Source organism: Aotus nancymaae, unplaced genomic scaffold (assembly GCF_030222135.1).
Source record: "Aotus nancymaae isolate 86718 unplaced genomic scaffold, 86718_ANA_hifiasm-v0.15.2.pri h1tg000002l, whole genome shotgun sequence".
NCBI lineage: Eukaryota > Metazoa > Chordata > Mammalia > Primates > Aotidae > Aotus > Aotus nancymaae.
In genome coordinates, this window is record NW_026988413.1 from 53070564 (window position 1) to 53086505 (window position 15942).

The following is a 15942-nucleotide window of genomic DNA, read 5'->3' on the forward strand; positions in this document are numbered from 1 at the left end:
GGCATTTGTGACTAGGCGAGAAGTCCCTTGATAGATCAGGGAATTAGGACTTTAGTTCTTTCCTGATTATTGTTTATTTCTAAAGGCAGTAGAGATCAGAGGGACTTAGAGTTTTTACGGAAGCCACAGGATAACATTATGAGGAATGAGGGCCTGTCATGGAAGTAGATTTCACCATGTTTCTTAGGATGAGGGGAGTAGCTTTGCTGCATGAAAGATGTGTTTTGGCACGTTCCCTTTAGTAATATGTGAATGAATGTACATTTTGGAAATAATGGAATCTTAAAGTATATTCATTTAAATTTTGTTCCTATAATACCTAAAGTACTGTGCTAGAACTGTTAGAAAGCAAAATTTATTTATTTTTATTTTTGTTTTTATTTTCTTTTTCTTTTTGAGAAACAGTCTCACTGTGTCACCCAGGCTGGAGTGCGATGGTGCAATCTTAGCTCATTGCAACCTCAGCCTCCCAGGTTCAAGCGATTCTCCTGCCTTAGCCTCCCAAGTGGCTGGGATTACAGGTGTGTGCCACCATGCCTGGCTAATTTTTGTATTTTTAGTAGAGGCAGGGTTTCACCATGTTAGTCAGGCTGGTCTCCAACTCCTGACCTTGTGATCCGCCCACCTCGGCCTCCCAAAGTGCTGGGATTACAGGCAACAGCCATTGTGCCCAGCCAGAAAGCAAAATTTAAAACAGCTGTTGATATGCCTAAGTCTCCTTTTCAGCAGTACTAATGGAGAGTTGACTTCCCAGGAAGTTTTCCGGCTCTTTATCCTCTGGAGTCAGAAGCAGATTTTCATCCCTGCCATAGGGCCAGAGAGAGTGGGGTCTGTGTGTGAATGGTGAGCATCAGATGCCCACATCTGTCTCCTCTTCTTGTTTATAATTCAAGAAGTCATGATCATTACTAGTTTGAATCATTCCTTAGCCAGAAAGTTAAAAGATGAGCTGGAGTTTTGGGCAGGGAATGTAATTACAGCTCTTACCCTATTAAGGTTAATTTGCTGGACATGAGTCACCAGCATTAAGAAACTAGTGTGTTGAGAGGTGGGCCAATAGAAACCCCTACCTTCCTGGGGATTTCCCCTGTCCTGTCTTCAAGAAGTCGGTGGTCCCCAGAAGCATTCCAGCCCTCAGATCATGGTAGGAAAAACAGTGCAGCCTGGAGCAGATCTCACTGGGCTGCTCACCAGGAATTTTTCTGACTATTCAGCAGGCATATTTTAGTAAAAGTTGCTGTGCTGATAATGGGATTATCAAAAGAGACTGTTTACTTTAAAAAAGAAAAAGAAACTGGTCTCTAGATGACAGCATCAATTGTGTTGGGATAAAAGTGAGTAATTATGTGCACGTGTGTGTGTCAGACTACAGAGACCTTAAATGCAATTGAAAATTTCAAAAGCAAGAAGCTTCTGTGCAGCAGCATAAAATCCACGTTTCCCCGAGTCAGGGATAACATCAAGAGATGTGTGAGAACTGAGGGCAAAAACCCAGGAGCTGAGTTGTTTTTTTTTTTTTTTTTGTTATTTGTTATTTGTTTTTTGTTTTTCTTTTTTTAAAGACAGGGTTTCACTATGTTGGTCAGGCTGGTCTTGAACTCCCGACCTCAGGTGATCTGCCCACCTGGCCTCCAAAGTGGTTGGATTACAGGTGTCAGCCACCACGCCCAATGGAGCCAAGTTTTTAAAAAGAGATACTGTGTTCTGTATTTTTAATATTTAGTATTCGAGCTGAACTTGTCAGAATGTGTTTTAAAATTACCTCCTGAATACCTAACAAGTGACAGATTCTTTTGATGCTGTAAAGAGCAAAGAAAGCTCTTTGGTGAGCATTTGACAACTACACAGGCTGGGGTTGTCACTGATAAACAACACTCCCCATGTTTATACCTCCATCAGATGATGGGCGTTTAGTTTTCCTCCACTTTTTGGCTATTAGTGATGGCCGACTGTGATCATTAATGTAGATGTTTGTGTGGGCAGATATTTCTGTTTCTCTGTAATACACGTGTGAAAGTTTAAGTACAAATTTTTAATTTTTGGTGAAGTCCAATTTATATACACTTTACAATTTGTGCTGTTGATGTCACATCTAAGAAATTCTTGCTTACTTCAATGTCATGAAGATGAAGTTTTCTAGGAATTGCTTAGTTTTAGCTCTTAGGTGTACGATCTCTTTTGAGTTAATTTTTGTATGTGATGTGAGGTAGAGTTTATACACATTTTAAACTCAAATATTTACTTATATGTGGTTGTCTAATTGTATCAGAATTCATCCAGATCTCTTAATTGTCTCTTGCTCTGTACTGGTATTTCTTGGTGGGTTTACTTTATACTGGTAGTACACAATTAAAGTTATGCTCATCAGTTTATATCATGGTTTGCTTTGTAATTACCAGAATTCATGTAAATATGGTTCAAGATTTGCCTGAGAGTCCTCCCACATGTGTGTAAAACCTCATGGGCTTCTTTGTTTCATTCTGGAATATGACAGTTTCATGGATAAAATAATATATTTTCTGTCACAAACCACTTTAAGATTCAAGAGAAGTATAATGGAACTTCCCTGTTTCCTTAGAAGGGCTCTGCAAGTCCAGGACTGGCCAGTACATTTGCTGTCACTCAGAGCCTGTTTCCTGTCAGTTTTCCTTGGGTCTGTCAAGCTGTTTATTAGAGCAGATTCAGAAGGCTGAGGGGCTCCTGGGGAACAGCACAATTGGCCGAATTCCCCACTTGGCTGCTGGGCTCACTTTTGCATGTGTGTGTTGGAGTTAATACTGGGATAGCTGATAGTCTCAGGAAGGGAGAAGTGATACTCCACATTCTTTAAGGAGAACAGGCTAGAAATGGGGCTTTAAAAAAATAACATTGTCACAGTTGTCTATTTGTAAAATTTATTTCACTGAAACACATCTTCATATATTTTCTTCTTTCCTTTCATCTTCATATATTTTCTTTATTCCTTTTTAATTTGTTTTCTTTAATGACAGAGTCTCACACTGTCACCTAGGCTGGAGTGCAGTAATGAGATCTCAGCTCACTGCAATTTGTGTATTTACCTAAGAGAAAATAATTATCAAGGTAACTTTGTTTTTTTTTTGAGACAGAGTCTTGTTCTGTTGCCTAGGCTGGAATGCAGTGGCTCCATCTCTGCTCACTGTAACCTCCGCCTCCTGGGTTCAAACGATTCTTGTGCCTCAGGCTCTTGAGTAGCTGGGATTACAGGTCTGCACCACCACACCTGGCTAATTTTTGTATTTATTAAAAATTGGGTTTCACCATGTTGGCCAGGCTGGTCTCAAACTTCTGACCTCAGGTGATCCGCTTGCTTCGGCCTCCCAAAGTGCTACCATTATAGGAATGAGCCACCACACTTTGCTGGTAACATTTCTTTAACTTGTTAGGGTGCTACTTTTATAATAAGAGCAAATGGTGAAAATGTGTTTTTGAAATATGCTTTCCTCTCTTATTCTTATTTATCGTTCTAAGTGATGGAGGTGGCTCTATTTCTTGGGTATCATCTGCAGGGCTGGAGCTGGCTTGTGGACTCAAGACCCTTGCTCGTCCAGTGAGCCCACTCCTCGTGTCTGCTAGCAGTAGATACAGAGTGAGGGGCTTGGGCTTTGTGTTCAAGTAACCTTACCAACTCTTGCCAGGGTAGGTTACTTCTGATACTGAGTTTAAGGGTTTGTACATATAATCATTATAGCCTCTAGATGAATTGATTTTCTTTGCATTATGGAGTGTTTCCACATACTTACACATTCTACATACTTGGTTATTTTAGAGGCAGTTAAGTGTTAAATTGCTATGTGTTGAGGACCGCAGGTGTTTAGGACTCTCCTGTTGCTGTTTATAGACTGCTTCTTTGCACATACAGTCTTTACTTGGTCAAAAGTGATTAGATATTTTATGCTGCTCTTTGCAAATGTTTCTACCAGTTTATAGTATGCCTAGTTGTGGATGAATAGTTTCTTGTGAACTTCCAGTATTGTTTTCCTCACTGTTAATATACAGCTGTGAAGCAGCTATAGTGGTAAAGCTTATCTTTTCATGGAAGACTGTACTTAATTTGATGCCTTGTTGATGGATCTTAGTTTAAAACCTGGCCCCCTCAGAAATAGGTTCCTTCACTGTTTTCTGCAGACAGTGCTTCTCTGTAGTTGCATTTATTTGCAAACTGGAGAGCGTTTATTCTGAGATAGAATAGCTGAATGTCATAGAAGTTCTCTCCCCTTCCAGAGAACTTGCTTTAGTCACGTGTGAGCTTAGTTTGCTTTAACTGCTGCTGTGGTGAGATCAGTCTAAATCAATATAGTCATATTAACAACTAACAAAAGCTGGTGTTTTGATTCACTTGATTTTCATCTTAATGAGCATTTTAATAAATCTTGTGATGATCTGTAGGACACAGTTTGTTCTTTTACTACCCAGTGTTGTACTATGGTTTTCTCCCATATTGAAGTAATATTAAATATTATTAATCAAGTTAATGTACCTTGTGTTTTGTTTAACCACTGTTTTCCTATTATTGGCTCTTTGTAATTTTGCAAGTATATATAATTTTGTGCTGACATATATTAGGCACAAATTTGGGGTGGTGCAGCCAGGGTTTATCTTCTTAGGCTGAATTCCTAGAGCCAGAATTTCAGATTTGGAGGGATAAACCTGCAGTCACTGCTCAGACTTTGTTTTTATAGAGGCTGTGTTTCCTTCAACAGGAGATCCCTTCCCGCCTCTAAGATTGCAGGTTCATTTCTTCATCGATGCAGATCTGATCTCTAGTTTGGCTGCGATACTTAACTGTGTCTCCAGTCCTCGTATTGGAGCCAGAAGCTTATTTTACATCCCAACTCCTTTAGCAAGAAGCCCTCTTAAAAGATTCTTTATACAGAATCCTGTGCATAGCATGACTGCAACTCTGTAGACATACTAATGTGTAAGAACATGCTTCACGGCCAGGCACGGTGGCGCACGCCTGTAATCCCACCACTTTGGGAGGCCGAGGCAGGTGGATCATGAAGTCAGGAGTTCAAGACCAGCTTGGCCAACGTGGAGAAACACCCCATCTCTACTAAAAATACAAAAATTAGCTGGCCTGTAATCCCAGCTACTAGGGAGACTTAGGCAAGAGAATTGCTTGAACTGGGACCCAGGAGGCTGAGGTTGCAGTGAGCCCAGATCGCACCACTGTACTCCAGCCTGGGCTACAGAGCGAGACTCCGTCTCAAAAAAAAAAAAAAAAAAAAAAAGGAACATGCTTCACAATAGACACAACAGAAGATCTGTGCGGGGTAGGATTGTAGGCCACTTCCCCTTTTGTTCTTACAATTTTCTGTAATGTTCTGTTCTTTTTATTATGATTTTTTAAAGGGGAGGGCATTTCTAAAATAACTTGAATAAATGAAACAGAACAAGCTCCTGAGAACACCTTTGTGAGCAGAGCACTGATTATCTACTGATGCAGCTCATGAAAAAAAAAATTTACCTTGCTCTATAGCAGGTGAAAGGGGAGAGAGAAGTCAGCCTTTGCATGAAGTGCGCTCAGGTGCTTGAGTGCCTCTCCCTCCCCACTGAGACCTGGGTGTTCTAGGGTGCAGGCAGAGGGCAGTGTTTCCTCTACAGAGGCCGCTCAGGGTGCACCGGAGGGCACCTAAGGAGACCTGTTGGCAGGGGCATGGTGTCCTGTGATAACTCCAAACAGGCAGAGAAAATGAATTATTCACAGTGAAATTTTCCGGAACTTTTGAGTTTGCTGCCTTTTTGAAAAGGGTTGTGGGGGACAGGCTTTCCCTCTGTCTCATAGGCTGAACTACAATGGCATGACCTTGACTTACTGTAGCCTTGACCTCCTAGACTCAGGCAATGTTCCTGCCTCAGTTTCCTGAGTAGCTGGGATGTGCCACCATGCCCAGCTACCTTTTTTTTTTAAGTAGAGACAGGGTCTGTGTTACCCAGGCTGGTCTGAAACTCATTGACTCAAGGGATCCTCCTGCCTCAGCCTCCCAGAGGGCTAGGATTACAGGCATGAGCCACCGCCCCCAGCCCTTATTTGCAGTTTGACTTAAAAATAACCTTTTTTTCTCTTATAAAATGACTATTACAGCTCATAGGCCGTTTACTAGCTTGTTAGTCATTCTTTTATGTAAACCAAAGCTGCATGTAACCCACACTTTTCATACTGCAGCAGTATAACTTCAAGGTTTACAAATTAATGTCCTAGAATCTTAGATCTTAGAGCAAATGCAGAGACATGAATGATGTTCGATTTGGGTTTGCCTCAAGTTTGCAAATTTTATGAAAGATCCCAGGTTGAAATGAGAGGCGCTTGCTTCAGCTTTTGGAAAAGAAAACACTCTGGGCATACTCAGCCCACTCCACTTACTTAAAGAAACTTAGAACTGATGTGAATGAACTGTTAACCTCTGTTTACATCCACCAGGCTTCCTTGAAATGTGCCTTGGTCATATGTACGTTGTGATTATTGCTTATCGGGGAAAAGCTGGCGTTCTTTGTTGTTGCTGTGTAAGAGTTGAGCAGATGGTTGTCCGCTTCATGGAAAAGAACCTGACTGGACCAACAATGGGAAATGCAGATTTGGAGCTTTCTTGACATTGGTCTGATTTTTCCCCTGTAGGAGAACTGCGACACATCACCAAGCTGAAGCCTTGGAGCCTCTTTGATGTACTTGTGGAAAAGTATGGCTGGCCCCATGAAGATGCTGCACAGTTTACAGATTTCCTGATCCCGATGTTAGAAATGGTTCCAGAAAAACGAGCCTCAGCTGGTGAATGCCTTCGGCATCCTTGGTTGAATTCTTAGCAAATTCTATCAATACTGCATTCTGAGCTAGCAAATGTTCCCAGTACATTGGACCTAAACGGTGACTCTCATTCTTTAACAGGATTACAAGTGAGCTGGCTTCATCCTCAGACCTTTATTTTGCTTTGAGGTACTGTTGTTTGACATTTTGCTTTTTGTGCACTGTGATCCTGGGGAAGGGTAGTTTTTCGTCTTCAGCTAAGTAGTTTACTGACCATTTTCTTCTGGAAACAATAACATGTCTCTAAGCATTGTTTCTTGTGTTGTGTGACATTGAAATGTCATTTTTTTGAATGAAAAATACTTTCCCCTTTGTGTTTTGGCAGGTTTTGTAACTATTTATGAAGAAATATTTTAGCTGAGTACTATATAATTTACAATCTTAAGAAATTATCAAGTTGGAACCAAGAAATAGCAAGGAAATGTACAATTTTATCTTCTCGCAAAGGGACATCATTCCTGTATTATAGTGTATGTAAATGCACCCTGTAAATGTTAATTTCCATTAAATATGGGAGGGGGACTCAAATTTCAGAAAAGCTACAAAGTCTTGAGTGCTTTGTAGCCTGTGTTGCATGTAGCAGACTTTAACTGCTCAAAGGAGTTGTGCAGACTTTTCATTCCATAACAGTCCTTTCACATTGGATTTTAAACAAAGTGGCTCTGGGTTGTAAGGTGTCATTTCTCTGTATGGCACTTGAAAGGAAGAAAAGATATGCTTCTCGTTTTAAAATATGCATTATAATTTAGCAGTCCCATTTGTATTTTTGCATATTTTTAAAAGTACTTTTAAAGAAAAAGAGCGATTTCCCTTTAAAAATGTGATGGCTCAGTACTGTGTCATGTTGTCTCCTCTGGGCGCTGTAAGTTAAGCTCTATGTAGATTAAATTGGAAAAGAGAAACGTGTTCATTTTGTGGAATGAAAAAATACATATATTTTTGAAAAAGCATGATCATGCTTGTCTAGACCACAAGGTATGGTATATACAATTTGCAGTGCAGTGGGCAGAATACTCCTTAAAGCTAAAAGGTAACAGTGATCACATTCATTCCATAGGTAGCTTTGTGTGTGGCTACAACAAATTTTACTAGCTTTTGTCTTTCCAGGAAATGAAGTTGAGAAAATGATTTTCCCTTTGCAGGTTACACACAGTTTTGTTTATGCATTTCCTCCTTAAAATTAATTGTAGAATCCAGGACACAAACCATAGTAGGCAATACAATTTTAGAATGTAATATATAGAGGTATATTTAGCCTCTTTTAGAAGTCAGTGGATTGAATGTCTTTTTATTTTAAATTTTACATCATTAAGGTGCCTCGTTTTTGACTTTGTCCAATTAACATTTATCCATACGCCTTTGCAATAACTAGATTGTGAAAAGCTAACAAGTGTTGTAACAATAATCCATTGTTTGAGGTGCTTGCAGTTGTCTTAAAAATTAAAGTGTTTTGGGTTTTTTTTCCAGACATTGCCTTGGTCATTGCCCTATAAGTGATAGAATCAATGAACATCTGCTATCAGTTTAGTGTCACTAAAACTAAATACCAGCATTCCTGTTGCAGCAAATGTAGTTGTAGAACATGCATTAAGGCTTATTATAAGGAAATTATTTATTGTTTTTTAAGAGCAGAAGGGATTTAGGAGATAAGCTACAGTATAGATTAATTATCTAGAATTTCAATGATTCCTTTTCATCCATGGTTCATCAGAAACGTATTCACTGCATTTGTTTAGTCATTGCAAACTTAACTTAAAAGAGCATTCCCTGTTAGGGAACAAGACACATAACCCTCTTAGGAATTGCCATTATATCACATACCACTGTGAGGTAGAATGTACCATTCATTCATTTCTTTATGGAATGTGCATGCTAAGTTTTTCTAACGAGGCTGTAGGTTTCCATGTAGATTCTATGATAGATGGTGGCTGTAGACTGGTGACACTATCCGTGATTTCTGTAGGAAACATCCTTACAACAACCATAGAGCACAATTTATATCTTCCCTGAGTGTAAAAGGAGTTTTATCATTGTGATAGTATACTTGAATGAAATTTGTCTAATGCAGTTTTTGCTCATGCTGGAAAATAAACTAGATTATGAATTTTTAAGGGTGTCCCCCTTACGATAAAACAGCCCAACTGGTTTATAATACAGAAACAATTGTTCTAGAAGGAATATATATTTGTATTAGGCATAATATGGTTTTATCAGATTCTTGGTGGTTTGTTGATAAAGAATGCACAAAAACTAAATGAGAACCACTGGTTATGCTAAACATTATAACCAGCTCTGACTTTAGTTGAATGTCCTATTTTTTCCTTTCTGTAGTCCATGTGAAATCTTCATGGAAAATGACAAGCAGTGGATCACATACGTGATTATAGCAGATACAGGAGCTGGCTATCTGGAAATTGGCAGACAGAACTGCCCAAAGGCAGAGAAAAGGTGGATATAAGATCTTCAAAAAGTCATAAAGTTATTAGGTGAAAACTGATTTACTAACTTGCTTCTTCCCATGACCTGGACCATACATAACTAGTTACCAGGATAAAATCAGGAAACTTTCCATTGGAGTAGAGAATTTCAGTTTGTATCCATAGTTCAGATTATTTCCTAAATTCCACTTTTTTCTGCCCTTTTAAATAACTTGAATGAAATTTTGGTAGAAGACTGTATTTGAGGGTAGATACTTCATCAAGGAATCAAATTATATAAGATTCTGCAGTTAACACAAAAGCTTCCATATACATATTTTCTATAGGAAGCAAATTTCAAACCAGTCAATTTAAAATACGTAGAAGGACAGACCTTTTAAGAAGAATATTTATATTTCATATGCTAGTTAACTTTATTCTTTTTGAAACTATCAGGATAGATGATGTAAAGCCATTTCTTCTCAGACAAATGTTTCTTTACTAAATACCATAAATAGAATTTTGTTTTAACAAATGGAGGATGGCAGAGTTGACCTATGTTCTTCTATAACTTGAAGCTGATTAGGATTGAGCCCTAAATGAGCTGTGTTAATGTGCCATCACTAGCTAATTATCAAAAGGAAGTGGAAATTCAAAGTGTAAAACATAACTGAATGAGATCAGTCATTTTAGCGTTTACTTTTTTCTGATGCACAAAATTTATATTGTCTTGTACCAGATTATGTCAGGTAACTGGATGATGAAAAACGTGTTGATAAACAGTGTTACTACTATTTGATGTACTTACTGAATCCTCCTCAGAGGTAGAAGACAAAGCCTAAGAAATTTTAATTTTTCCAGGATTATAACTAGTATTTTATATTTTAGCAATAAAAAGGTATCACTTAAGAGGCCATTTTCATTTCACTGACAGATCCAGGAAAAACGCCTTTTTTCTTTAGTTTTGTACACCCAAGACAAATTTTCCTGTTTTAGGCAAACTACCCATATTTTGAAACAGTTGTTGTACACTGTATTCAAGAACTACTGTGTGTAATGCATTAGCGGTCTGGATTCATGTTGTATGATGCCAGATCCTTAATTTACTCAGCACAATCATTTAAGTAGTTTTTATGGCTCTCGCACAAATGGCAAACAGGAACCACCACAGGAACAACCCCTTGCTGCCTCCGGTTAGTAGTCACTACAGAAAACTGAAGGCTTCTTACAAACTCTATTTGAAAACTATAACAACTTCTATAGAAACACTTACACAAACCCTGAACTTAGAAGTTGTACAGGACAATTTGGTAAAACTGACATAATTGTGATTTATTAACATGAATTAAAATGCCCAACCAGTGCTTTAATGTGACAGTATATTTAAAAAACAAAAAAAAAGAAATTAAAGGTCATATACTGTACTACTTTCACAAAGATCACACAGTTTTGCAAAAGACTTATCATATGTACAATGCTATATATCAAATGAGAAAAGCTGTAAGCAATTATATACGCAAAAGAAATGCAGTATTTACAGTTTGTCAGGAGACATTAGAAATCATCTATACATTAAATTACACTTTGCTTGCAAATAACTGGTAAAACAAAATGAGCCATGTCCACACCAAAATATAAAAATTTGTATTGCATTTTTATACCTAAGATGCATTCACAGAACTGCTGCTGACAGGAAAGAAAAAAAGAAAAAGAAAAGCCTCATAGTGCCATTACTTAGCTATGTAGTTAAAGCATATGTATAAAATAATAGAGAAAACATTCACTAAATGAATTTAACTGCAACAATAAAATTTAAAGATCATACAGCATTGAATCTACTGCCAGAAAAAACAGCTGGAATGTTCACTTACAAAATAAAGATACCTAATACTGGCTTAACAGCACATTTTTAAAGGAATTTTAAAAAGCAAAAATGGGAAAAATACAATGAATGAGCACTGGTGTTTTTTTATACAAAGGTTCATGTACAAGCTTTAAAAAGTACCTTAACAGGTACATATGAAATATACAGTTTTATCTTACAGAACATTTAAAAAAATGTTTTTGGAGTCCATTTTAATGCCACCCTGATCCATGGTAATTGTTTTGAAATGTTGGTGGCACCTGTGCTCTGTGAATTGGAATCTGTCCAGGCACTGGAGATGCCTGCTGAGGTCCTTGAACCCCATGTGGCAGGGCCACAGAGCCAGGATGAGGACAGAACCCTGAAGCAGAAGGTGGTGTTGGAATACTGTTTGGTCCTTGGGGCTGGAGATGAGGACCTGCGACAGGTAATGGACAATGTGGCCCTGTTCCAGAAGGCTGGTGCTGGGGTCCCGGTCCCAAAGTGTTATGATGTGTAGCTTGTGAGGGATACGGGGGTACAGCTGGATGAGCACTTGAAGGAAAAAGTGGAGGTCCTTGATGAGGTGGGTGGTGTAAGGCTTGAGCTGATGTGGTATGATGCCCAGAAGCCAAAACACTGGAAGGTGGCGGCGGAGGGGGAGGTGGGGGTGCTGAATTTACAACATGCTGGTGTTGTGCTTGTAGACCTTGGAGTCCTGTGGAAGGATGGGGTGGTGGATGGTGATGAGGGGCGGGAGGGGGCGGGGGTGGGGGTAAGTGGTGTCCAGCAGTTTGAGAATGAATATGCGATCCAGGGGTGACCGCATGAACAGGCCCTACTACATGTGCTACAGAGTGTTGCTGATGGGAATTCGGCTGTTGTACAAGGTGTGGTCCTGGAGCAGGCGGCGGTGGAGGTGGTGGGGGGACTACGGCGGCAGCAGCAGTTTGATGGTGAATGGTGGGGTTCTGAGAGGGCAAAAAATGCCCTGGAGTAAGGTGTCCTGGAACAGTTTGCTGGCTTGTGGTGCCAGGAAGTGCTTGATTTGGTCCTGATGTAAACACAGTTTGTTGAGAAAGACTACCTTTGAGCTGATTATAATTCTGAAAGTTAGCAGAGGGCTGCTGGTTTTGATAGTAAGACGAAGAAGAAGAAGGAGGTGGAGGAGGTGGAGGGGGTGGTGCCGTGCTATTCAGACTTTGTTGGTTAAACTGACTGTATGTTACTGAAGATTGTCCTGAGGGTGTCTGTGTAAATAATGCTCCAGAAGTTGCCTGCTGAGTATTGGCTGGAAGGTTCTGTGCTGCTGGATAAAAGTTTCTCTGAGGCTCTCGCTGAGGTGTTCCAACTTGAGGTGACTGTGAATGATGAGGCCTGTAGGGAGATCCTAACTGTTGTGAAGGAGGCTTTGGTGAAAGGTAACCATGCTGTACAGGTGTGTGAGGCGTAGATGACTTTGGAGGATTTTCTAGGTGAGGTGATGGAGGACAGTGCAGCTTTGTTGGTGCAGAAGGCAGTTTCTGTGAAAGTTGCTCAGATGAATTACGAATGTGTGTCTGAGGAGGATGATTCTTTGAAAGTGCTTGGCTGTTACTTGATACCTGTTTTTGTTGGAGCTCTGTTTTTAGGTGAACACCATTTTCAGCTTCTGATGCAGTAACTGTGGTGTCCCATTGGGGATCCGGTTTTGTGAGTATTTTTCCGTGTGCTTGAGCAGGAATTACAGATCCAGGTGAACTAGGCTATGAAGAGAAAACAAATTATATACATATAAGGAACATTTTGTGTACCTTAAGGTTTATTCTTGTTGGTATTTAATATGATCTAAGTATTAATTTTAATGTGGGGCAGGAAATAACATGCCAGATACATCAATTATGGAGGCTTAGGATGTTACAAGGCCAATATTTTTCCATCGTTCCAACAAGTTCTGAGAGTATGCTTAAAGTGAATTCTCCGGGTTAATTTTTATTGAAGACAAGTTGAGGACATAATTTACTCTGCCTTTTTTCCTTAAGCAATGGAACCTGTTTTTGAGCCTTACTCTGAAAGAACTCCAATAGCAAGTTTCAATTTTATAATTGAAATTTCTATAACCAACCTAAGGATAAATTGATGTGGGTATATAAACTTACTTACTCCCTCAAACCATTTTGATTTTTAATAGCTTTTCATTTTCCTTACATACTGTTTTCCTTTTCTTTAGTTTCCAATGATATACATGCCATACTAGATTATTACATCTTCATGATCCAGGATGGAGATGTCATTCCTTTTAAATGATAAAATGACTTTTTTTTTTCATAATTGGCTGGTCAAGAATTTCACAACAAGGCTATGAATTTCCTAGACACCACTAGAATAGAGGTGGAACATCTGAAGAAAACATAAGCTGTTGAAGTGTGCTTAGAAAACTTGTTTGGTCAGAGTTATCCATCACAGTTCAGGAAGAGAGAACAAACAAAGTAGTAAACACAATTGAGGACATCTGACAGGAAAGTGTCCAGAAGTTACACACTGATACTCGACACAGCAGAAAAACACTGTATATTGTAACCAGCAGCTTTTCTGCACTCAACCTGAGGTCCTTTGGAACCCATCAAAAGGTCAATGTTATCATTACCTTGCTCATTTTTGAAGGACTTTTACAAGTATTTTGAGAAGTATCTGGGGATGGACATTCATTTATAGTTGCAGGTGGTTCTGGATTTTCAGGATCAGGGTCTATAAAGCAGAAGAAACCTATAGTAAGTGTAAAATTACATGATAAACACGGTTTTAACACCACAAAGCAACATACATTCTATTGAAACTGACTTTTTATAAATGCTCTCTCGTCTGATTTTAAAATGTTTAAAAGAGTAACATTATCGGTCATCTGCTTACTGACCTTCCATAAGTTCACTGAAAGAAGGGACTGGGCCCTTAGCTTGCAACTGGGGAATGTGATTTGAATGAGATGAGGGTGAAGACTGAACATGACTCGGTGAACATGAGACACATGGTGATTCTCCCCCTAGAGATGAAGCAGAGCAGACCCAAAGAGAACATTAGAGCTGCAAAGAACGAGGATGAAGAGTGATTAACTGACTCCACTTTCTGGTGAAGGAATAAGCTCACTTACCACTATCTTTATCTTTTCGGTGATCACTGAGAAGTAAAGCTCTCTGGTAACTCCTTTCTCTGACTTGTTCCACTGATGTCGAGGCAGTCCTTTAAAAGAAAAACCACATTACCCTCTATTGAAAGAAGCTACTGCTAGCTGCATTCTTCGTTGCTTCGTATTCAACATGTACCGTTCAGACCGAGGCTTTTGCTCTACTGGTAAAATAACTTTGGTGTTAACCTTTGGAAATAGTTAATCTTCTCTTACTTTGCTGGCGGTGCCCAGAACTGAGATTGTTATCCTTATTTGAAGGACTCAATTCCTTTGTCTCCAGCAATTTATTGGCAAGGAGTTGAAGATAATGTATTAACATTCAGAATGTCACTTCTGGTTACCAAAGGTACCAAAACATGCCCCTAACAAACTGCTGTCAGGATTGCAAGCTTTCAGGTGGAAGGGGACTAAGGAGCAAAGTGTGTGGCCTTTGTCAAGATCCATTCTATATGCAGCTGCTCCTACTCCTTCTAAAGAAGCACTAAACCTGGTTGTTCTTTCAAGGTAACTGGTAGGGGTTATAAAGGAGTCAGCAGGATTGTTAACTGTGATACAAATTCTCTTTTTTTTTTTTTTTTTGAGATGGAGTTTCGCTCTTGTTACCCAGGCTGGAGTGCAATGGCGCGATCTCGGCTCACTGCAACCTCTGCCTCCTGGGTTCAAGCAATTCTCCTGCCTCAGCCTCCCGAGTAGCTGGGACTACAGGCACACGCCACCACGCCCAGCTAATTTTTGTATTTTTAGTAGAGACGGGGTTTCACCTTGTTGACCAGGATGGTCTCGATCTCTTAACCTCGTGATCCACCCGCCTCGGCCTCCCAAAGTGCTGGGATTATAGGCATGAGCCACCGTGCCCGGCCGATACAAATTCTTTGGAGAGGATATTTGTGTGTAAAGTATGAATGCATTACCAAGGAATAAATACAATAGACCTTTAACAACACAGGCAATACACAGCTGGCTTAAAATCCCATTCACAGAGAGCATCTTTTAAAATTGTGGCCACAAAGCACTATCTGCTTAGCCTTGGGAGAACAACAAATGGGAAGAATACTTCAACAAAAGCTTGTTTTTTCCAGAGCAGCATACTTCAGAATGGACTTACCATTGAACTTCTGGTTCATTCTTCTCACTGGCAGTAGCATCCTTAACAGGGCAGTTATTACTAGTTTCTTCAGAAGTAGCATTATAAACTGTAGCTGGTGTTAGTAAAGGTAGGCTAGCAGTGTGTTCTACTTGCTCCCCATTCTCATTACTGCTGGCACAGCTATCACCATTGTTGCTCAAGCTTCCACTTGCATGGGGTGATACACTAACGAGTGGAAAGTTCTCTGTCTTAGAGCCACTTTTCCTAGCTTCACGTTGTCTCTTACGGTATTCTAACAGAGAAACCTTAAGCAAGAAAGAGAAGAAAAAGCAATCTTTTATTCTTGTTTTTAATGTCAGAACCAATGCATTCTTTTTTCTAAAGAGAATTACCATATTTACATTAGGAAAATTATTTTAATTGATTCTGAACAAATAATTAACAATTATCAAATGCCTACTATATTCCAGGCATTGTACTTATATGATTTACATATGTTATCTCATTTATCCTCACAACAACCCTATGAAATAGGTATATTATCATCCCCATTTTACAGATGAGGAAATTGAGTAACTCACTCACTCAAGGTCACACAGCTGGTGAGTG

The 15942-nt window shown here is 39.4% G+C and overlaps 2 protein-coding genes across 14 annotated transcripts in view; one reads left to right on the top strand and one right to left on the bottom strand.

The window, feature by feature from the left end:
* The window catches only part of SRPK2 (SRSF protein kinase 2), a 268787-nt gene extending 260496 nt beyond the window's left edge, over nt 1–8291 (top strand). For all 9 annotated transcript variants that reach the window (XM_064374696.1, XM_064374672.1, XM_064374671.1 and 6 more), the window contains one exon: nt 6638–8291. In XM_064374696.1, coding sequence (XP_064230766.1) covers nt 6638–6822 — 185 coding nt within the window. In that variant the 3' untranslated portion in view covers nt 6823–8291. The remainder of the gene's footprint in view (nt 1–6637) is intronic.
* KMT2E (lysine methyltransferase 2E (inactive)) overlaps nt 7546–15942 on the bottom strand; it is a 105859-nt gene continuing 97462 nt past the window's right edge. For 3 of the 5 annotated variants that reach the window (XM_064374657.1, XM_064374661.1, XM_021673098.2), the window contains 5 exons: nt 15352–15638; nt 14211–14299; nt 13977–14102; nt 13710–13810; nt 7546–12828 (listed from right to left, as the gene is read on the bottom strand). In XM_064374657.1, coding sequence (XP_064230727.1) covers nt 11317–12828; nt 13710–13810; nt 13977–14102; nt 14211–14299; nt 15352–15638 — 2115 coding nt within the window. In that variant the 3' untranslated portion in view covers nt 7546–11316. The remainder of the gene's footprint in view (nt 12829–13709; nt 13811–13976; nt 14103–14210; nt 14300–15351; nt 15639–15942) is intronic. The other 2 variants (XM_064374665.1, XM_064374663.1) reach the window with 1 other exon arrangement.